Source organism: Diadema antillarum, unplaced genomic scaffold (genome assembly GCF_040938485.1).
Source record: "Diadema antillarum isolate AM-2024a unplaced genomic scaffold, OU_Dant_1.0 seq00002156_RagTag, whole genome shotgun sequence".
In the NCBI taxonomy this organism is placed as follows: Eukaryota; Metazoa; Echinodermata; class Echinoidea; order Diadematoida; family Diadematidae; genus Diadema; species Diadema antillarum.
The window spans coordinates 38,050-62,252 of record NW_027272795.1 but is presented as its reverse complement, the minus strand read 5'-3'; the positions used below and the strand labels follow the sequence as shown (position 1 = coordinate 62,252).

Here is a 24,203-nt window from a genome sequence, read left to right as displayed (position 1 = left end):
ACCGTCAACCTATATACTACCCAATGTCTTTGTGGATACAACACCGGCAATCATGTCGCATCAGGAGCTAAGTTATACGTCGTGTCACCGTGCGTGCAAGTGTGCCTTTTCATCTTGTCACTTTGTCTCTGACAAAGAGTCTATTTTGGTCGAAAGCCCGAGTCCCCTTTTCTCTTAAATACATACCAACTTATGCTAATCATTGTTGATTTGGTCACTGTTAAATTCCTCAACCATACAACTTTTTTTTTTTTGAAGTCGGAAGGTTATCATTTGTGTTTTTCAGTGATAATCCGTGATAATTGTGCCATACTTCATAATGATTATTGTAACCTGTACATGATACCCTCGTGGTTTGGTGTAACCTTTGAGCACATGCGTGGTCTTGAAGATCATGCTTCCCTTTTAAAGTCTTATACATTAACATCTTCTGTTCCTTTTTAAAAATGTTGAATGTGTTATGCATATATGAAGAGTTTGTTCGCAAAAACCGATAAGTCCATATTTGCCAAATGGAGATATTTGCGATTAAAGGTCAAGAAAAATAAAGAGAATAGTAAGAAAAATTTTGCTTCTTTTAAAGTCTTATGCATTAACATCTTCCGTTCCTGTTAGAAATGTTGAATGTGTTATGCATAATTATTTTGATAATCTATGTTCCATTTTCACATAGGCCTATTCATGATTTAATATCGTGCTCTTAGAGAATGTTTAAAAAGTGGAGAAAGTGACCTCTTTTCTTATCTTTTATGAAATTATCCCGTTTTATATCTGTATCTTCATGACAACAAATTGATAGTGTTCGGGGTGGGGGTGGGGGTGGGGGTGGGGGTCCTGTTTATGAGGTGTGATAACTCTAGCAATCCGTATCGAGCTTTTTACTCTTCATTAAAGGACAAGTTCACCTTCATAAACATAAGGATTGAGAGAATGTAGCAATCTTAGTAGAACACATCAGTGAAAGTTTGAGGAAAATCAGACAATCCGTTCAAAAGTTATGCATTTTTGAAGTTTTTTGTGCAGTAACCGCTGGATGAGAAGACTACTGCAGTGTATGAATAACTTAGATGTCACATGCGTACAACAATATAAGGAAAATATAAAGAGAATTTCACAAAATTCCATCTTTTGAAAAAAATACACATTCCCCTGACTCGTTACCGACAAATGTTATGGGTGATATTATTCCCCCTGCCTTTAGAAAGAGGCAAGTCAAGAGCTCCTTTATTATGCGAGAAAAGTTAAAATATGTTGAATTTTCTTTTACATTTTCTTTATACTGTTGTACGAATATGACTCACAAGCTGTAGTAGTCTCCTCATTCAGCGGTTCCAACACAAAAAATTAAAAAATTCATAACTTTTGCATCGATTGTCCAATTTTCGTCAAACTTTCACTGATGTGTTCTACTTTTATTGTTGCATTCTCTCAATCCTTATGTTTATGAAGGTGAACTTGTCCTTTAAAACGCCTCACTCTCAACAGTAATAGTGCCGTAATTTTTACTGAGCTTACTTGTGGCACTTGCTCACACATCCACACCAGAGAACGCCCTCTTCAGTTCGTTACTTGTCAATGATGAAAATACATGATGGAAGGTTGAGTAAAGTTGTCCTCCGTCACGAATGCAAACAAAATTGATCCTTCTTCTGAAAACATCAAGAAGCTGTGGCAGGAGTAACAACAGAGGCAGGGAAAACGGGAAAACCAAGGTAATGCTGTAGTGATTTAGGTGTACTATATGTGAATATTGTATTTGCGAGCTTTGAGATTGATATGAGTTGCACAGGAATGTACAGGGCTACAGTGTGTAAATACAACCCAATGAACTCTTCACACTCACAACAGGGCGCCCGTGCAGTGCCAGTCAGTTTGTAGTAGGCCAGTGCAGTGCAGTGGCAGTGACCATCGACGCGAGGCTGGCATGTTTTGATACGCACTAACCATGCTAACCGCTAACTCAACGCCCAATAAACAGTACAGTAAGCCCTACAGTGTGCTACTTGCTTTTTTCCCCAAAATCTGCCAAAGATTGGAACTCCCTCCCCCACTCATTAATTTCCATCAAGGACTCAATGATATTCAAACAAAAGCTAAAGAGCACACAGCTCGATTAGATACCGTTCCCTCACAGACCGCGACCGCTATCAACATTGATTGAGTGATGTTCCGGATGGAGCTTTTCAACCGTGATACCGTGAAACCGTGAAACCGTGAGTCAGCTAATGTTAGATTTGACCGAAAGATCGGTCTGTATCTGTCCGTCGGGGAATGTTCCGCAGAGACTGCGTCTGGCTTCACGGATCCCCTCCGTATTTTCTACAGACCGAAGTCAATGATCCCGGCTCCTGTGTGGAGCATCGCGCACCGATCAAACGTTACGATAAACCAAATTTCAGACAGCTTTTTTACATTCAAACAAGTTTGACATGACATGACACATTATGCAGCAATATTTGGGGTTAATTTCTCACATTGTGCAATCGAAATACAGTAACTCGGTTATAATGCAGAAATTTTATCCATATCGCAACATCGCCGTTCGCTAGCCGTAAGTCGCCATTTTGAATCTGTAAACCAATCACATGCGAGGTACGTGTTTTAGTAAAAAAAACACGTAGAAACTACCTCGCATGTGATTGGCTTATAGATTCATACTGTATATGTTTCTGCAGTTTGAACTTGACGACGCGAAGGGCTGGTTGATGTGTGTTTTACGTTGAAAATTCTACCGAAATGTTGGATTATTCATTAATCTGGTGAGTGTAGTCTATTCTTGAATAGTTGATTTAACTATACAAGCTTAAATTTGCCGACCTAAGGCCGTGAATTAGACGCAATCGAGAAGGGTGAGGTACCTCACCCAATTTTCCATAGAGACAGTGGTTAAGAATATCCACACAGCAATGGGTACTGGTACCTTCCGTCTGTCTACGGAGGACAGCGTTAATGGCAAAATATAAAAGAGTCCTCCGGACAGACGGATCTTTCTGTCTAATGTTAGATATGTTGGCACTAGGGACCAGATTGTCGTCTAGTAAACTTTACCACAGACCCAGGCCAGGGCAAAATCGTGATCGTGAAATCGGCCCCACCGCCTGCACCCAGTGCGCGTGCATGCCTTTGGCAAGCAAGGTCAGGTTAGGCCTAAGTTAGGGTTAGGTTCGGGTTTTATTTATGATTGAATTGGCCATTGAATTAGTCGAGGGACATTAGGGAGTCCTTCTGGGACTAAAAAGTTGAAGACCAAAGAAAAAAAGAAGTCTGACCATATCTCTCCAATACTTTGTGAGCTTCACTGGCTGCCTGTGCAATGTAGAGTGCAGTAGTAAGATCTAGCCTGACCTGACATGTGTTAGTGTTTAAACGTTGTAAACGATCGCCTTTTATTTTGTTTGATTTTAAGAGGAATGATAATTTTTACCACTCACCTACATCGTATTTTCCTGATGGTTGAGTTGAATTCGGCGTTTTGTTGGTATCCAGACCTTATTGTTGAATTTTTCGGAGTAGATTGTGCGGTGGAATCTATTCCTTCGAGAGCTTCACAAAATCAACAAACTACCACGCATGCAGAACCGGAAGTGGTTGCGTTTTACGTACGCCCGTGCCCCCGTGCGCCCGTGCGTTTTATGTGTTACGTACGTAAAGCTACAGCACTCGTATCCGCGCGTGCTGCGCCGGCAATGATTTGACCTTTTTATGGGTCATCCCGACTAGCTACGTTGTAGTATAGGAGAGTGAATGCCATTCAAATAACACGCAGATGAGGAGTGAAGCAATTTACGGACGTCTACAGACCTGACTTTAGCCACGGATTTCGGTGAGTTTTTGACGTAATTAAACAAAAAATCGCATACCGATTATTGAATGATTATGATAGATTACGGGATTCCTTATATTTTAGTTTTCCACGATTAATAAAGATATTCATAAAGGAAACGCACACCCACCGCTGAAAAATAACAACGTCTGCGAAGGAATAGACGTGCAGCCGCTGTCGCTTCACGACGATGGCGTGTGCTGTGTAACACACGCCCGAGATATACATACACACAGCATGCACACGCCCGAAATACTAGTACAGCATGTACACGCAATACTGCTCACGCTGTAAACGCCATGTGGCTGTGTTGCGTGTCGAATTTATGCATGAGCCTCAATACGGGAAAGTTACCATGGATCCTTGCATATGAAGCCACACCTACAACGTTTGCTGCAGCCGGAAAATCATTGCAAGGGTGGTTTTCAAGGCAAAATACACAGTCCAAGACGTGGAGGAAGCGAAAAACTAACCTCACCATTGGATTCAGCATATCCTAAACTGCTCACATGCTACACGCTGATGCAAGTACCGAAGCAGACGCTGAGATAAATGTACCAGCGCTCTAATACGATATAGAGACAAACTTCTTCTTTCATATGATACCGAATTTGTTAGGATTTGATATCAGCATGGATTGTGTAAAATGCAATAAAGGCGAAATCTGGCTCAAAATCGCATGTCAGAATCGGGGCACCGCGCATTTGCACTGTGTCCTGTGGGAGTTGCGTGTTATAAGATAGGGCGCGCAAAACGTTCGAAGGTACAGTTTGTAGGAAGCACACGATCCGACACCCTACCCTAACCTTACGTGCTAACGCAGTGGATGCATGCGCCCCTGGGATGGGGGCTATTTCACGATTTTGCCGAACTCTGGCCAACAAACCAACGAACTTAAGATGCCAAGTTTACAGCAGTAATTTTACCATAGATACAACCCTACACTACCCTAACCTTGCTCACTAACGCATGGATGCACGCGCCCTGTATGCGTTAGTGAAATGAACTTGCGATGTTAAGTCTCTGACCAATGCACATAGCAACAAGCACATCACTTCGTAGGTTGTTGGGTGACCAACTACGGTACTTACTCAGGATGGCATATTCTGCAGTTAACCCGTGTTCTGCCTACTACTGTAGTATTCATATCAGTCCGCTCATAAGCATCTATGTAGTATAAGCTTCTGCTCATAAGGCATTCCAGATACAGTATGTTAGAGATCTTCCCCTCATGAGCACCCCTGGAGTGCTGTGCTCATTTATTTGAATGAGACCTCTTGGCCTGGGATGCTCATGAGGCCTCCTCTTCACTTCTCATCAATCTCACAACTGACATAGATTGTCGCAAGTTTGCTCAGTGATTTGTTGTTGCACACACATGCCCACTTTCCATGATGAAAAGAAGAAAAAAAAAATTGTTTGTTCGTTTTGACAAAAATCAAGTTTTAATCAACCAATGGCCAGCGACTCATCAAGCATGGGCACTAGCGGGTTCGCTCAATGCAAGGCTGCCGCACCTATTGGCCTGATCCAACTCTAAATTTTTGGTGTTTTTTTCTGCGGCTCTCACCTCTCCAGGCACGAATCAGCCCTATGAAACTGAAATCTGACATCATTTTACAAATATTCATAAACAGAGAAATAAAATCAGAATTATCATGATCTTGTGCGTGTGTTCCAAATTACTATTTCACACTAATAGTAATAGAGTAGGTGGTTACTCAATTTGTCAGCAAACTAATCACTTTGCAGTGGTGGATCCAGGAGGGGGCGCACCGAGTGCACACCCCCACTTTATTTTTTGTTAAAACAAAAGAAATAAAAAAAAAATAGAGAGGGCGCGTGCGCCCCCCTTTAATTTTGTAAAGGTGCCCCCTCTTTACAGAATTCCTGGATCCGCCCCTGCTTTGTACGTATTGCAGGTTCACTTTCTTTGTGAATTCCGCCGTCCTTCAGCCTTTTGGTGCCTTTTGTGCAAGCGTCATGCGCATCCCGCAGTCACATAATTTAGGTTTCATCTGTGAATATCCTAACTGTAGTGCCAATGAGAAAATTGTGTATGCAGTGATTTCATGCTGCCTGGATTTCAGCAATGGCCTTTTGTTCTTTGCCTCATAACTCACTAGCAAAACTTCAAAAAGTTCAAATTGCAGACCCTGCTGGTGCTGTAACTATTTCCAACAAAATCACAATACATGCACATCACACCAGTTCTGAAATCTCTCACTTGGTTGCCTATAGATAAAAAAAAATGCATCGCTTTTAAAACTCTTCAATGTTTGCTTTTATTTCACTGTTTAAAGGACAAGTTCACCTTCATAGACATGTGGGTTGAGAGAATGCAGCAATAATTAGTAGAACACATCAGTGAGAGTTTCAGGAAAATCGGACAATCCGTTCAAAAGTTATGAAATTTTGAAGTTCCTGCTCAGTCACAGCTAGATGAGAAGACTAGTACATGTATAGCTTGTGATGTCAAATGTGTACAACGATATAAAGAAAGAATAGAGAAAATTCAACATATTTTCACTTTTCTCTCATAACAATTTAAGAATACTCGACTTCTCTCTTTCAGAAGACAGGGGGAATAATATTACCCTTAACATACGTCAGTAACAAGTCGAAGAAATGTGCACTTTATTCAAAAAGTAAAGTTTTGTGAAATTCTCTTTTTATTTTTCTTATATCGTTGCACGCATTTGGCATCATACTCTGTAGTAGTCTTCTCATCCAGCAGTGACTGCACAAATACTTTAAAAATCCATAACTTTTGAACAGATTGTCAGATTTTATATTGTCAGATGTATATGATGGTGGACTTGTCCTTTAAATGGCTGTGTTCCACACAGTGTAACTTCAGCCTGGTTATCCAATGCGTCCCCTCTAGACATCTTTGTTCTCAGAATTCTGGCCTGCTTTGTCATCCCTAGGTTTCACACAAAGTGGGGGAAACAAAACTTTTGCTTGGTAAACGCTGGGTCTTCAGAATTGGATCTCACTCCCTCAATTCATTCAACAGTAATTCTGTTGAAGTATATACGAATAATCTCAAGAAGTATTTCTTAATTTGGCTTATATTGATTATGATTATTCCATACATGTACAGCTGTATGTCCCGTATTATACAACACCTTAGAATGATGTCGAATTGTGATTGGCCAAGAACATGTCACATGACATTCAATAGTATACAAATATTCAATGTTTATGAGTGCGATGGTTCCGAATATTACATGAGCGTGCAAGTTCAACCGTTCTATTCAACGACGCGAAGCGGAGTTGAATAGAACGGTTAAACTTGCACCGAATGTAATAGTAGGGTGTCTGGTAGTTTTTGCAACTGGAGAAATACAAGTCATTTCACACAAAAACATACATATCCATAATGTCCATAGTTAACATAATACATGTGCAAAATTTCTCACCATAATCATGAATAATGGTGAAGTTATGAGCAAATAAAAACAGGGTATTTTTCATCCTCACGCTGTCAAACCTTGGCGAAAAAGTGGGTCGCGAGCGTAATGAAATTCACTTTCAAGCGCACTCCAGTGGGCAGTGCTATTCACTGCGTTTATCACATTCAAAGCGCGCGTGTTTCTAAGGCTAAGCGCGCATCCTTGTCAGCTAGCACACACCTACCCAGCCAGCTGTGCGAGGCCCGCTTCGATCCCGCGGCACGCACTTGTACTTGCACTCGCACGCGATTTGTACACACGGGTTTACGAGACCGATGACCCATCATACATACAAACGTATCACAAACGTAGGTCTAACAGCGCAGCGGAGTAAAAGCGCACACAGTAGTGGTGCATGTGCGATACTAGTACAGTGTACATGGAGACGCGTACATGTACCGGTACTCACATTACGTACCGGCGGTACGCTATAGCAGCTGTGCGGAGGCTGAACATCGTACCTATGCATGCAAAACCGACTCGACTGTATGGAGCTTCGCGTAAGTGCGCGCCGTAACCACGAGTCATGGCGTGTAACTACGTGTCTAGACTTGTAGGCCCCGCCTCGCTTAGTTCGCTGATGCTGTTACTATGCTGACAAGGGTATCTTAATCGCTATTTCGCGGGTTTATCCTGGGGAATAAGCGAAAAACCAATGCTATTTTTGGATTCAGCACCATTGCATCCTCCTACACCGGTATGACCAGTTTCACAGTCGGACGGAACAGCCAAGTTATAGCGATGTTTAGGCTTAAATCTGAATTTAAGTAGCAATACGTCTTGATATCTAAACTCGGCGTAGGACGAGAAGAATGAGACCACCACAAGCTTTCATATGATACCAAATTTATGGAGATTTGTTCCCGGGATAAACCCGCGAAAATGCCTGAAAGGTGATTTTAAGCCAAAATTGTGGGTCTACTTTTTGACCGAACGCGCGCCCTACGTTTGCCCATTGCCCAACACGCACTGAACGCATCTGGTAGTCGTAAGTTTATTTGAAAATGCTAGCGCTTTTGCATTCAAAATGTGACTTTCGTGATATCATTTAGTATCGAAGATAATATGATAGATTTCTCTTATTGTAAAAAATGATTTGAAGTAGTTTTATGTTCTGTAGATGCATATAGACCTAGAAAATCTAGGTCAAAGATGACTTGTGAACTCGCGACTTTTGCGTGAATTTCGAAGGGGATGACAAAGCGCATCGCGCTACCGACGCCCTAGTAATAGTCGGTACCGTCGCACGAATGATAAACATTGAATATTTGTTTTATACAACACATGATATCTAAATATTTAGGCATGGTCTAGAGTCTAGACCAAAATAGATGGTGTATATGCTTTAACCCTAAATAGGTAGGTCGAGAACTATGCGAAAGCCTACGCCTAACGTTATGCCTACTATAGCTACGTAATGTACGGTACTGCCACTGGCTCGATCTGTGGTAGGTCTTGAAAAAAGGTCTAAACCCTACGGGTGCACGTATACAATGCCAGCTAGTTAGTGTACGATACACAAGTTCAGTGTGTCCTAGGGTCTATTGCACTGCCGGCTCGCTTGTACCGTTCAATAGTCGACTATTGCACTGCCATTGAGAGTGAGCGTTGGATAGCTGATTCCTCTGAATGTCATGTGACCCGCATTCATCCAATCAGATGGCAAGATTCCATACATGTGTTGTATAAAAAATACCTATCGAACTCATTGAGAGTGACAGCCATGCAATAGGCCCCTGGCATGGGCCTATTGCACGGCTCGAAGGTACTATAGCACGGCTTCGCGGGGGGCTACTAATGCACTGCCGCTCACACTAGCAAAGCGCCAGCAAACTACGTGCTGGCCGGCTGCGCTGCCGGTAAGTCTCACAGACCAGGCGCGGCGGAGTACTCCTGCAACATTAACGTGTACGCGCAGCTACTTTACCTAGCTAGTTGCATGTATTGCGGCCTTACCTACTGCTGTGTTTTTTACTCTGATCTTCTGCATAGACCACAGTGATCCCCAAATCAAGACTTCATTTCAAGTTGAGAAACCGTAATTTGATTATTTTTCTGTGTGTTTATACAAAATCATTTTCGGAAATAGACAAAGTCTAGACCTACTACTAGATCTACCGACATCTCAGATCGGCCTAACAGTCAGGCCTAACTCGATCTAACGTTAGTGTAGAATGGGTATAGACCCTGCAGAGTTTGTGATTCCTGTGACTGTGTGGTCGAATCATGATGAGTGTTTGAAAGCAGTACACTGGGTGGTTTACAATTCTCGGCCTAATTGTTACATTTATTTTTGGGCCTTCCTGAGTTGGTGGTCACTAATTTAGTACTGTGATTGTGGACAAGGTGTTGTATAAAACGAATAATTTATGATTTTGTTCTTGCATTGAGGCACGTAATATCGCACTCGGCGCGAGATTCGCCACTGGTCTATTCAACGCGGCGCTACGCGCCTTGTTGAATAGACCAGTGGCTTATCTCGCGCCTTGTGCGATATTCGTGCCCTAATGCACTCACAACTCATAAATTATTCGTATACTGTTTCACTTTGTCATTTCCTTTCTCTTATACCTGTTTGTATGATGTATAGTTGGGTGACCCGCACCTCGCCATATTTAATGTTTATGCATATTTGAATCACATTTTGTCACTGAAATTCTATGAAATCCCACTCACATTTAACAGGAAAAATGCTGAAGATTCCAATAGAATCACAAGCTCACTGATCGATACCGGAAATTTGCAGCCATCGTCCTCAAACGCAAACGATGCAGAATAGTTGTGCGCTAAGGAAGGGTCCCGCACCTCGTCACCCGCGCTCCCATAGACAAAGCTCGTAAAAGACGTGTGCGGGTGACCGTGATGCTCCCATAGACAAGCACGTAAAAGATGCGTGCGGGTGATCGTGATGATACTTACAACACATGTTCCTAGCATTTCGCGCAAAACTGTTCGGTTTTCACCACAGTTTGCTTGGTTGTGGCAACCCTGCCGCGTTTCAAGTGTACTGAGCGCAGTCCCAGGCATAATTTTTTGTTCAGTGCGCTTGTGACAATTTTAAGCAGGGTGGCGGTATTTGGGCCCCTGGTGAGGTGCGGGCACCTCACTACTAGTACAATGTATATCTTGCACATGGTGCATAAGTCCCATGTTTATATTGTGATCATTATCTGAAAGGAACCACTGTGTGTGTGCATTATTGACAAAATTAGACCTTTTCTAGAACCACATGTCCATCTGACTTGGATTATTTTTTTTTTAAACTTTATTTTATTTGTAAATATCTTTAATGATTTTTTTAAATATTATTTGTTAATTTTAACATATTTATTTATTTATATATTTCTTGAATGTGTGTGTGTTGGAAGGGGGAATAGGGCCATGATGGTTTGGATGGAAGATATGACTGCAGAAAAACAAAGAACAAAATATTTTCATAGGGAAATCACTGGGAGACGTCTCACACCTCCCATGTGTGACATGGATTCATGAATGTTGTACTGCATCTCAGCATGCAGGTGAATCTTCTTCCAGTTAAGATCATGTGCACACACAGTTGTAATGGCCATTCACCATGATTCAGTCACTACAAATACAGTTACATGAGGAATCTTCTTCTTCTTCTTCTTCCGGTAAAGTGCTGCCCTCAAATGGTCGAGGATGAACGCACTGTGGATTTGCTGAAATTTGATGATATATGACCGCCTAAACCCACAATGCATGTTTACAGTGATACTTTAAAGGAAACCCAAACCCAAAGAGCAATTTGGATTGAGTTAAAGCAGCAACATTAGAAGAACACATCAATGAAAGTTTGAGGAAAATCGGACAGTCGTTGCAAAAGTTATGAAAGTTTTGGTGTTGGAACCGCTGGATGAGGAGACTACTAGAGGTTATGACGTATTTGTGGACAACAATATAAAGAAAGTATAAAGAAAATTCCACAAAAATTGATTTTTGTAGCATAATGAATGAGCACTTGACTAACCGCTTTCAGAAAGCAGGGAATATACGTTTGTTATTGCTACCCTTAACATGTCTGTATCAAGTTGACGGAATGTGTAATTTTTATAAAAAATGAATTTTTGTGGAATTTTCTTTATATTTTTGTCCACAAATACAATGTGTACGTCATAATCTCTAGTATTCTCCTCATCCAGCAGTTCCAATACCAAAACTTTAAAAATTCACAAAAGCTTCATGCCTTGAATGTTTTTGGTTTTGCATAATTCACTAATCTTCAAATTCATTCCTCTGTAAAAACGTAGATCACTATCCAGAACAGATACATTGTACTAGGTGTTTCAAAAAACATTTCCCACTTTTGATCATTAATAGTTCAAAAACTATTCATCTGATTCAAAACTGTCATTGATATGAGTAATAGCTGAAAAGTGTACAATTTGGTTGGAGGTGATTTGCACGTGAAAGCATAAATCAGTTTCATTAAATCTAAGATTGATTTTGAAGTAAGGTTTCAGATTTTGGTCAAATTTTAACCCTCTGTACAAAAATTGAACTTCGCACAGGAACCAATGATGTGTATGTGAGTGTGTGCTGACAATGGCCCTGAACAATGGACATGCCTGAACCACCTGTTGACTAGGCGTCAGTCTGGCGCTCCCTGGCACATGAATGCTTAATCAATAATTCATGTGGATTGCCCTGGGCACTGCTAGTCTGAATTCATGCACGGTAAAGTGCTTGCAAACACCACATTTCATTTCAGCTGGCAATCATTTTCAAATTTTGCTTCACATATCACTAAATTTGGAATATAAATAAGCATAAATGATCTAAAGTTCCTCATTCTAATACAACTGTCTACTAATTAAATAGTTTGACAAATTTTTCATATTTGGTAAAGAGTTCAGCAGCATTTATCATTGGGGTGATTTGTTTCACAGTAGATTTGTTTAAGGCTCCATATACACAAGTGTGTATATATACTCTAATTGATTTTCTTTACTTCCTGTCACCACGTTTACGATAGAACAGAAGGTATTCGTTGTAATTTTGTTTTTCAGAAGTATAATAGGGAGAGCACTGTCGCGACTCAATGACAGTATCGACAGGCGTTTGACTTTACACAGATACTGCCAGAGGCTGAATAAAGACTAGTTGTGATAGTGGAATTTCTCATGAATAAATAATGAAGCATTCAAACCCTAACCATTGTTTAGGACCATTGTCAGGGTGTTAACCACACACTCCCATACACACCCATTGACCCCTATGCAAAGTGAAATTTTGTACAGAGGGTTGAAAATAGAGCAAAGTCTGGAACCTAACTGTGAAATTAATCATGGATTTCATGAAACTTATTTATGCTTTCATATTCAAACCACCTTCAACCAAATTGTACACTATTCAGCTATCACTCTAATATCAATGACAGTGTTATCTGATGTATAGTTTTTGAATGATTAAGAATCAAAAGTGGGAAATGTTTTTTTGAAACACCTAGTAAAAGGCCAGATTTGTGTAGTATGGAAGGGCTTTGGTGTATTCAAATTTGTAGACTTGGGACCACTTGTGACTAGTTGTTTACAACTTACGTAGGCCTACTACTAAACACAAGTGGCCTATTTTGCTCCCTGCACGGATGGAGTGTTCAGAGGCTGGTGGGGGGGGGGGGGGGGGGGGGGGGGGGGGGATGGACAACGTACACATATTTTGCATTTCTCACTGACAAGCATTAGAAAATATTCCACAGGGTTGTTGTTTGTTTTTCCCCCTGGGAAAACCAGTTTGTTGTTTGTTTGTTTTTTTGCTTCCACCCACATGATGGCTATGATTTGATATATGAAATATTCAAATATGAAGTGTGTCATCTCTTGCCCTGATAATCCCTGAATACTGGCAGTAAAACTCACAAATTTCTACCTAAATCATATGACCTTGGATTCTCCCTGAAAGGGTCAACTCATTATGCCAAATATACTATAAAGGTACTACCACTTAGGTACTAAACATGACAGGGCCCCACCGTGTAGTACTGGGGTTTAATACAGCACAATCTGGATCCATCCTAAGTTGGATCACTGACACTTTGTACAGTAATCTATATTCATATTATATGACAAGCTAGGAAATTGAATGGAGTGTAATTAAACTTAAAGGGCTACCTTTCATTGTTGGTACATTTGACTTGTTACAGCAATGCATTTTTTTTATTCACTTGCAATCAAATAATGTGAGAAATATCAATTCACTTTGGTATAAGTTACTGTAAAAACATAGAAGAATAGAACGTTCTTTAAAAGATAATTGAAATAATTATGCATCTTCATGTTTCAATATTATCAATTCACTTTGGTATAAGTTACTGTAAAAACATAGAAGAATAGAACGTTCTTTAAAAGATAATTGAAATGATTATGCATCTTCATGTTTCAATATTATCAATTCACTTTGGTATAAGTTACTGTAAAAACATAGAAGAATAGAACGTTCTTTTGAAATAATTATGCATCTTCATGTTTCAATATATTAGAAATGAAACGGCAATAGTACAGCAATTACAGAAGAAAAAAGAATTGATGGTATATTATATTGAAAAAAAAATCCTCCAAAACAATTTTGCCTAGCTAACATAATTACCCTTCCTAACCATATACTATACTATTTAACTACAACAAAAAAAATGGAAAAACATAAAAAGAACACCCTCCACTTTGTCTTTACATACATGTAATTACCTCTCCCTTCCTTCCCACCCCTACTAATTACAATTTTACTATTTACTACCTAAACACAACCACTCATAAAAACTCCAATATAAACAGGCACAATTAACAGTCACACACACACACGCTGTTCAATTTTAAAACCCAAATACAGTCACTCACTTAGACACACAATACACCTGCATGCATGTGTATAGCACACAAATCTGACTCAGTACAACTTAATGCTTGTATTAATGTCAGTTAGTTCCAGAATTGATATTTACTGGCTTGTTTTCTTTGTTGCATTTTGCACTGTTGCATCAGTCACCGGCTGTCATTAACACTAAGTAAAAGTCAGTTATGACTAAGGACAGTAATCTCATAAAAAATGACTATTTGATCATATGATGTCATTTTCCTCTGCAGGTTTTTCCAGATGTTAGGATACAGAATATTTGAGACTTAAACTCAGGGATCATCCGTCCATCCGCAGTGCTAACTCTGTAGCTCACCAGTGTATCGTGGCAGGGATTACCAAGCATTCACATTCCTCAGCTTGTCACGCCTCAAGCCTCATTACCTAGCAGATGTGACATGATAAGTGTGACAGTCAGGCTTTACTCGTCTCCAAAGATATCGTCAAGTGTTCACCTCCTAACCAGTAACAACGACAGCAAATGAGAAATGACCATGAGAAGATAGCTGTCAACTAAATTGTGCTCTCTGCTTGCAGTTTGTGACTTTGACCTTTAACCTGTCGAAGGACAGTGCCATTGTGGCCATGCCGATCTATCATGAGAAGCAGCGTTGGGAGCTGTGTGCCCTCCATGCCCTCAATAATGTGTTTCAGGATGGTAAAGCCTTCACCAAACAGTCAATGGATGAGCTGTGTCAAAGGTCAGTTCCCTTTCTGTCTGTATGAGAATATCTAATGTCATTTGTGAAGGTATCTTGTTTATTCTAACATGTGTCTTAAAAGGTTTTTTAAGGATTGTTTTTTTAATTTTTTAATTTTTTTGAGGGGAGGGTGTAGAGATAAGTGAAGAGTTCATTTATGGATACTTGTACAATGTAATTACAATTTTGTCTTGTAATGTGTGTGGTTATGTTTTATGAAAACTTTGCAAAACCTTTCAGAGAAGCCTAGCATTCAAGTGTTGATGTGATAAAAACATGTGCCTTTGATGCATGTGCCAAGTGTGGAATATTTTTCTTATGCTCAAAAGCTAATGTCTGTCTGGTTTCATTCATAGCATGTAGTAATGACTTCAAATAGGTCTGTTATCAGGAACGAGAAATTTGATGATTTTGAAATGATCATTTTGTATTGATATTTTTGTTGTTAGCAAGTTTGTACTCTATGGAATAAAACATGAAATGTACCATTGTAGAAACGACTTTAAAAAACTATTTTGAAATGAGTAAAGAGCTAATAGCAAGAGGAATGAATGTCTTCCATCACACAGTCTGTCACCTGGGTCCGTCCTCAACCCTCACAAGAGCATGCTGGGACTGGGTAACTATGATGTGAATGTCATCATGGCAGCTGTACAGCGTAAGGAGTGTGAAGCAGTGTGGTGGGACAAGAGGAGGTAATACATTTCTCTTCTCAGGTTCCTCCCTACTCCCCCCCCCCCCCCCCCCCCCCCCCCCCCCCCCCCCCCCCCCCCGATAGTGAGACCTGGGGGGCACTCTGAGAGATGTGGGGTGAAATGTTCTGCAAAACCAGAAATTCATATAATGCGGTGGTTTTGATTTCACAAATTTCATGAGAGCCAAGATCTGCAAAATTAGAATGCACCCAAAAGTCTACACTATTATACATTGAATGCCATTGGCAATTGCAAAAATTTCATTCCATGAAAAAGGCTGTCTGCTCCAATTCGCAGAAAATTTCTTGCTGTGATTATTTTGTTTTTACAGTCTTAACACTAGTTTTTATTGTCTCGCCCACCGGAGGTGAAGGCGAGACTAAGGGATCGAAATGGCGTCCATCTGTCGTCCGTCCGTCGTCCGTCGTCTGTCACAAATGTTAAAGTTTACCTGCAAGACTCTCTTATGATGCATAACTTGACAACTGTTACAGCAATGGCAGCCACACTTGGGTGATAGAAGCACTAGGGGTATCTTCATGTTATGGTGTTGCAGAGACTCCAACCCAAAGCACCTTCTGATCTGGAGATTCTCCCGCCTGAAACCCCTAGCAAACGGGAGACTCCAACTTGATGTGTGCGAAGCGCGAAGTTCCCAGGGTTCTAGATACTCTCGTGTGCTATCTAAGGCTTATTTTTTCAACACACGATAGAAATAAGTAAGAAATCCTTTCCAACGGGAGACAAAGAGCCAGGGCGGGAGAAATTAAATCTCAAACGGGAGGACGGGAGATTTTGCAAAAATGGGTTTTAGGCGGGAGATCTCCCGTCGAAAACGGGAGAGTTGGAGTCTCTGGTGTTGTCGGAGGTCATGTGATGATGTCAAAGGTCATTTGAGGTCATATATTAAAGAGTATGTGCAAGACTCTCTTTTCTATGTTAAAGTTTACCTGCAAGACTCTCTTTTGACAAATAACTTCACATAAGTTGCTTGGATTACAACCTAACTTGGGTCATAGATGCACTGGGGGTACCTTCATGTTATGGTGCCATTGGAGGTCACAGGATAAGGTCAAAGGTCATTTGAGGTCATACGTTAAAGTTTACTTGCAAGACTCTCTTATCACACGTAACTCGACACATGTTGCTACAATGGCAATCAAACTTGGGTGATGGATGCACTGGGGGTACCTTCATGTTATGGTGCCGTAAGAGGTCACATGATAAGGTCAAAGGTCAATTGAGGTCATACGTTAAAGTTTACTTGCAAGACTCTCTTATCACACGTAACTCATCACATGTTGCTACACTGGCAATCAAACTTGGGTGATGGTAGATGTCTCTTGGGAAGTTGAAGGTAACCACAAGGTCAAACGTTACAGACGGGTCAACGAACTATTAGGGCCCAATGTTAAGTTTTTAGGGCGCATTTCGTTTATGGCTCATAACTTTTGATCCCTTTGTCCGTTTGTGACCAAACTTGGATGGAAGATGTCCCTTGGGGAGGTGAAGGTCGTCACAAGGTCAAAGGTCACAGACAGGGGTCAACAAACTTTTAGGGCCCAATGTTATGTTTTTAGGGCGCATTTTGATTGAGGCTCATAACTTTTGATCCCTATGTCCGTTTGTGACCAAACTTGGACGGTAGATGTCCCTTGGGGAGTTAAAGGTCATCACAAGGTTAAAGGTCACAGAAAGGGGTCAACAAATTTTTAGGGCCCAATGTTAAGTTTTTATGGCTCGTTTCGATTATGGCTCATTACTTTAGATCCCTTTGTCCGTTTGTGACCAAACTTGGATGGTAAATGTCCCTTAGGGTGTTGAAGGTCACCACAAGGTCAAAGGTCATAAGCAGGTCAATTAACTTCTGGGAGTTATAAAAAAATATTAATTCCTTGTACGCGAATGGGCGAGACACAATTTGGCGATTGCCTTGTAGTGAATTAGGGGCTGCATCTGTGAGCCACTGTACACAACACCACACACCTCTATGAGTCCTTAAATTGGTGCATTACCAAGGCCATATGACACAACGTAATGAAGGAGAGTCAGTCAGTGACTGAAGCTGTTCAAGCATTCCTGATGCACTGGGAGATCCATTATTGACTTTATACTGTAGCTCACCTGAGCCAAGGAGCCATGAGGAGGTGTTTGCTGTTCATCGTCCATTGTCTGCTTTTTATTCAACATTACATTTTCATCTTTTTCTCTGAAACAATGGTGTCATTGTAAGCAAGCTGGGTTGGCATACATATAATGTATTAACAAACTTGTTCAAACGCTACCAGTGGCAGCAATAAGGGTCAGGAAAGGGGGCAGAGAGGACAGTGTCACTTGCTACCTAGCATTCAGACCCTAACTCATTTCATGATGATATACTTGGATGCCTTCAGTGACTGGCTATTTCCTCTCCATAGCAATTGCCCTTGAGCTACAAATATTATGTACATGCAGTGAACCTTGCATAGATCAACATACTATAAACACTATTAGCTCACCTGAGCTGAAGGCTCAAGGGAGCTATTGCAATTGCTCTTCGTCCAGCATCCGGCGTGCGTCGTGCCTCGTTCGTCGTGTGTAAACTTTTTACATGTTCATCTTCTTCTTGACAACCCCATGACCGATTTTCACCAAACTTGGCAGGTAGCATCCCTTTGGGGATAGGATCTCAATTTGTTCAGATGGGCACCATGCCCCACCTAGGAATTTAGGAATCTTAAAAAATCTTCTTCTCTAGAACCAGAAGTAATAGAGCTACATATTATTTAAGTTAATAATATGAGGTAGTACTTTGATGACTGTAGTTTCAAGTTTGTCCATGGCGGAATCAGGTGTGCCCCCCTTGGACACGGGGGAGGGGGGTACGAGGGGTCCTAATGGCGAGCCTAAATTGTACATTTTCATCATCTTAAAAACCCCATGACCGATTTTCACCAAACTTGGCAGGTACATCCCTAGGGGATAGGATCTCAATTCCTTAAAATGGGCACCATGCCCATTAAAAGATCTTGTGTTCAGAATTTCTCTAGAACCAGAAGTGATAGAGCTAAGTTAATACAGTGAGTTAGTTTATTGATGACTGTTGTTTCAAGTTTGTTATTTTTGGAATCAGGGGTGCCCCTTTTGGGACGGGGGAGGGGAATGGGATCGTATGGGTCCAAATGGGGACTTAGCTTGTACATGTTCAACTTGGCAGGTACATCCCTAGGGGTTAGAATCTCAATTTGTTCAACTGGGCACCATGCTGCCCTTCGCCCCCCCCCCCCCCCCCCCCAAAAAAAAAAAAAAAAAAAAAAAAAAAAGATTGAAAAAATATTTACAAATCTTCTTCTCTATAACCAGAAGTGATAAAGCGAAGTTAATACCATGAGTTAGTACATTGATGACTGTAGTTCCAAGTTTATTCGTTGCAGATCCAGGGGTGCCCCCCCCCCCCCCCCCCCAATGGAGCAAGGGGAGGGATCCAAATGTGGGCTTAAATTTTACATTTTTATCTTCTTTAAGAAAAACAAAAAAACTCACTTATTCACTGATAAATCTAGTACAGTTGTAGGATGATGTGACATTTACTGCTGATGTTACAAACTTTTTGAGTTCTGTAAGTATTTGAAGGGGAATTCCAGCCCAATTATAAAGTTAGTCTGAAAAGAAAGAGTAAAATTTAAAGCAAAACCGTGAAAATTGATCAAAATCGGATTTTTAATTAGGGAAGTGATGGAATTATGAAGTTTTGCTAATTTTTCAAAACGATTCTTAAACGGTTGATATGAATGTGCATATGAGTGAGCTGATGATGTCATCACCTCACAATTTTTGCTATTGATTGTGTAAAAAGTGTTGACAAAATTCAATTCTTTTGTTGTAAAACATGATATTATTCCTGGCTAAACAATAATGATCACTCAGATATATTTGAATTTGAGGCTAGGGCATAAATGCACTTTAACAAAAAAACTGGAAATTTCAAGATTTGGTGTATGAACTCGATGGGAAGTTGTGAGGGGATGACATCATCAACTCACTTATATGCATATATTCATATTGACTGTTCAAGAAGTGTTTAGTGAAAATTAGAAAAATGTCACAATTTCATAACTTCCTTAATTCTTATCCAATTTTGATCAAATTTGTTGTGCATATCAGATTTTACTTTTAACAGTCACTGGAATTCCCCTTTAATTTCTTTCCCTTTCCTTTGTGATGGGGAGACATTTGGAATGAAGAGGAAGGCAAGTGTAGCTACAAGTATGAGTCTCAAGTAAAAGCAGTGCATTCATGGACAATTGGTGTCATCTCCTATTACCTTGGTCACACCAATGCATTGAACCAAGATGCACTTCCATTATGATGTAATATACCAGCTGACATCTATCTTTATAGAATGTATGATGTAAGTTGGATCTGAGGTGATGCTGATCTACAGTTGTAGCGATGCTGTGTTTCTCATGCATTTTAAAGGAACCATATTGACATCAAAAAGGTCCATGAACATTTTAAACCTGTTCAAACCCCAAACCAAAACATGGAGTTTTAAGGTGTCTGTATTTTCAGTTGTTGATCAGCAAGAGTTTGGTGCCAATAGTGTGAAATTGACTGCTGATATTGTAGGGTCTGATAATTTTGTGTCTTAACTTTACATGTATGATCAAACCTGATGGACTAAGGTGAAAGGCAAGCATAGCGAAAGACGATGGCTCATGAAGTATATCAATCCACCTTTTGGCCAATATTAAACATAGTACATACGCAATCAGCTGTGTCAATCAACACTGTTTCTTGATCAAAACATACAAATTGCAACCATTTCAACCATAAACTTCCTCCCAGTCAACAAATACTCTTACACATCTGGCACTATTGTCAGTATTGATAAACACATGGAATACCTAGGGATTTTAGGGATTTCCCCCAAACTCTCGAGTTTGAATTTTGGCTGAAATCAGCAACAGCTGAGCATGCATGTTAATGAACATGACACAGACACACAGACACACAGACACACATGCATACTGCACGTACATGTGTACCTTATACACATCATGCATTTTTGTGCTGGTGCAAGTCAACTCCTCAGAGAATTGAACCACAGTGCCAAGCAATTTCTTTTTGTTGATTTTTTTTTCTTTTTTCGTCAAAACAAAAATATCGTGGGACTAACTTGAAGAAATAGAAGCTACAACTGTCGGTGTTCCTCAGTTTGATGTATAAAATCATGTAGACATGTAGTTGTTTAACCAACTTATGTGTCAACTTATACACATATTGAAAGAATCTTGTGCAAAGTATCAAAGTGGTGAAAATTTGGATAAAATTGAATGGCAGTGAGTCAAATGATGTATTTGTACATGTTAAGATTGCTATGGTATTTGACCTTAGTGCCATCTTGTTTGGCATAAACTCGCTCTAGTTTTTTCAGAATTGTATGACAATTCCCTATTTGGCATGTGATAAATATGTTTTGTCCTATAGATGTTTTGTTATATTTTAAAGTAGTAATCAAATGTTCTGTCAAAGAGACTTTAATGGTTATTAGTTTAATGGTTTAATGGTATTAGTTATTAGTTTTAATAGTTAGTTAGTAGTGAGGCAGTGAGAAGCCTTTCTCTGTCTCAAACCCAAGTTGGGAGGCAAAAACACAGAGCTGATATAGGCCTCTGCCTGCCAACAGAGAGTAATGTGCTATTATCTTTATTCTTGTGTCTGTAGAAGCCTGGATCAACTAGAACTGGAAAACATCACTGGTTTCATCATGAATGTGCCATCTCCGATTCAGCTAGGCTTTGTCAGCGTGCCTATACGGCGCAAGCACTGGATTGCACTGCGGCAGATTGAGGGTGTCTTCTACAACCTGGACTCCAAACTTGGCAAGCCTCAAGCACTAGGCAGTGCTGCTGCCTTACAGGACTTCTTACGCTCGCAGCTCAAGCTAAAGGGCTGCGAACTCTTACTTATTGTGGAGCGAGATGTTTGCGAACTGCGCACCTGGTTGCGAGATCCAAGTTCTTGACTTCCTCCTGGCTGTCACCAAGATTGATTTCTATCCCCTAAGTGTAGGTGTGTATGTGTGTGTATGTGTTGTTGAAACACACTATTGTGGTCATGGAAGTGTGAGGTACAGACTCTGCAGTGTGACATGAACTCCCACAGTAAGAGGCATCAGCCAATATGTGCTCTGTCCAGTTACCATGTGGCGCAATTACACCACCCTCTTTCTTCTTTCGTATGCTTTATTTCAAGCTTGATATATACATATGTATATATACCATATGCATAGCTTAGAAGACTGATATTGTATACTATAGATTATATTAGGGGAAGATAGAAAGAAAAGATGATTATGACAGTCCTGTGTATTTGTTTTTTAGTTTTAGTCACCTATGAAATCCTTGCCAAAAGTGTACTGCAACATGCATTACATACAATCATAGAAGGTTTGATTCACGTGGCAAACTAGTTCATCAGTAAAAAGGTATTTGTAAAGACAGATCTACAAAATTTTTGTTTGATAATTGATAGTATCATTGCTTCTCATGAGTGAGGAGTTTTAAAAGTAATTTAAAGCTGTGAAGCTTAAAATGATTAACATCTTTTCAAATCATTCTTCAAATATTTGGTTATTTTCACATTTGTAAAATCATTCTTTCCTTTAGAAACAAATAACTTATACAGTGAGTACAGCTTATTGCTGTAGAATAAATGCTGGACATTAGGCCAAAAGAGTTACAACAGGATGATGTACTATGTTGCCCAAAAGAATATAACCCTGTGATGAACATTGCAAACAGCTCATTTCTTTGTGTGGCATTTTCTTTAAATCTTGCCATAAGCCATGTCAGTGCCACATGTACATCAAAAATATGTGTTAGTAGAATAGGCTGCTTTAGTTTCAAGGTAAATCACTGACCAAATGACGATGATATTTTCTGTGCAGGGCTCATAAGTAGGCCCTACCATTTGTTTTCACACAGCACCTTACAGGTACTGTCCATGGCCACTAGATATATTCATATTCATTATGTCCATTCGTGGCAGCATCCAATTCCGTGTTTAGCAGACTAGCATTTTCCAATCTCCTATTTGCTTTAGGGTGAAGAGTGACCAAGCAGTGTTATGCCCTGCTAAAGCTGTAATGGTTTAAAGCATAGAATGAAGAATAGCAGTACAGTGTTATGTCCTACTAAAGCTGTATTAGCTCTGAGCACATGATAAAACAACACTAGTCAACAGTTCCCATTGTATCTATATTGTGTTTTCTTTGCTAATGGATATTTACAGCATACTGTGTTCTCTGAGACACACAAATGTGACCACCCAGCTCAAAACCCACAAAATATCATAGGTAAGGATTCTGTGAGGAGACCAAAATAGACGTACCTATGGTACATGTATGTCATTTGGGTTGACCGACTGAAATTTTTCAAGTTTGATACATCTGGTGCAATAATTTTTTCTGTACTTACTGTCAAAATTTGGTGGCTTTGCACAAAACTAGATATTAGCAGTTTTTATGGACCATTTTTTTTTTTTCAGACAGGCATTGCTTTCAGAGTGAAACAAAGCATGTTTTCATTGATACTGGTACTTCTGCACAGCATGCCTGAGTGAGCCTAATCTTTATTAATCCTTTTTATTTTTTTTATTTTCTATGAAGCTGCACCTCCTAACTCGCTCTTATGTTTATCACTTTTTGGATGGGTTAAGATGGTCCAGTTATAACAAATTATATATCACTTTAAAGCTTAGAACTTACTCTTTCTTTAAACTATTCAGAAAAGTATGAATTCATTTTGCCTAATTTTTGTGGGTTTTGAGCTAGGCAGTCACAAGTGTCCTAAAACTACCAACAAACCAATGATGACACACAACCTTGTGAATCCCTAATGCATTTCACTTAAATACTTTCTTTGGGAATGGTGCATTGTTATACCTCAGTGGGTTTGTCCATCTAATTGTAAGCAAGTGAGTTCATTTATCTAAATGCCAACTAAATTGCTGGATTTGAAACCCTGCTAATAGTTATATCACAGGCAAACAAAAGGTTCAAGGCTTACTCTGGTATGAGGCAATCAATTTCCTCTCACAGTCAAGTAAATGCAGATGTTCAGACAAATTAATCTCAAGAGCTTTGAACAGAAAATATAGCAAAATCTAGAAAATGTACCCCGTGAAGGGGAGGCGCCTTTACAAAATTGGGGGGGGGGGGGGGGGGCTCTTTTTTTTATATTTCTTTTGTTAACAAAAAAATGAAGAGGGGGATGGCCCCTGAAAATGTCATGTCTTCTTTCCAAGTATCATCTGCCATACATTATCAGTAACAGTCAGGGAGGAGTGATACTGGATAAAGCTTACAGTGCTCAGCTGCTTACTGGTCAGTGTGGTACTGTCATCAGGATGAAATTTGAAGCATTTTAGAGTGTTAAAGAGCCCTCTTTTATTGTACCCAGTATGCATGCAATGAGCCTTTAATCCACTTTAAGCTCAAAAGTCAAAATGTGTATGTGGACCATGAATGTACCAGGATAGAAGTAGGTTTGATTGTGTTACGCTCTGCAACTTCAGTCCAAGACCCTTGACATGTATTGGATGTTAGTGCCAAGATATATCATTTTATGGTGACATGCGTGCAACCAGGCAGATGCTCAGGTTATTCTCTTTGTGG

The 24,203-nt window shown here is 40.0% G+C and overlaps 1 protein-coding gene across 1 annotated transcript; it reads left to right on the top strand.

Moving 5' to 3' along the window:
- Positions 1–1,587: 1,587 nt before the first annotated feature.
- Positions 1,588–23,162, top strand: LOC139714077 (josephin-2-like). Its single transcript, XM_071625803.1, has 4 exons — positions 1,588–1,712; positions 14,379–14,849; positions 15,419–15,544; positions 21,251–23,162. Exons 2-4 carry the CDS (start codon positions 14,734–14,736, stop codon positions 21,549–21,551), a joined length of 543 nt encoding a protein of 180 aa, XP_071481904.1. The 5' UTR covers positions 1,588–1,712; positions 14,379–14,733; the 3' UTR covers positions 21,552–23,162.
- The last annotated feature ends 1,041 nt before the right edge of the window (positions 23,163–24,203 follow it).

Bases quoted from the DNA above. Each gene is read 5' to 3' on its own strand.
- LOC139714077 (XM_071625803.1), top strand. From the start codon at position 14,734: ATGCCGATCTATCATGAGAAGCAGCGTTGGGAGCTGTGTGCCCTCCAT. The intron at 14,850-15,418 runs GTCAGTTCCCTT...TCCATCACACAG, and splicing joins ATGGATGAGCTGTGTCAAAG to TCTGTCACCTGGGTCCGTCC. The intron at 15,545-21,250 runs GTAATACATTTC...TTGTGTCTGTAG, and splicing joins GTGTGGTGGGACAAGAGGAG to AAGCCTGGATCAACTAGAAC.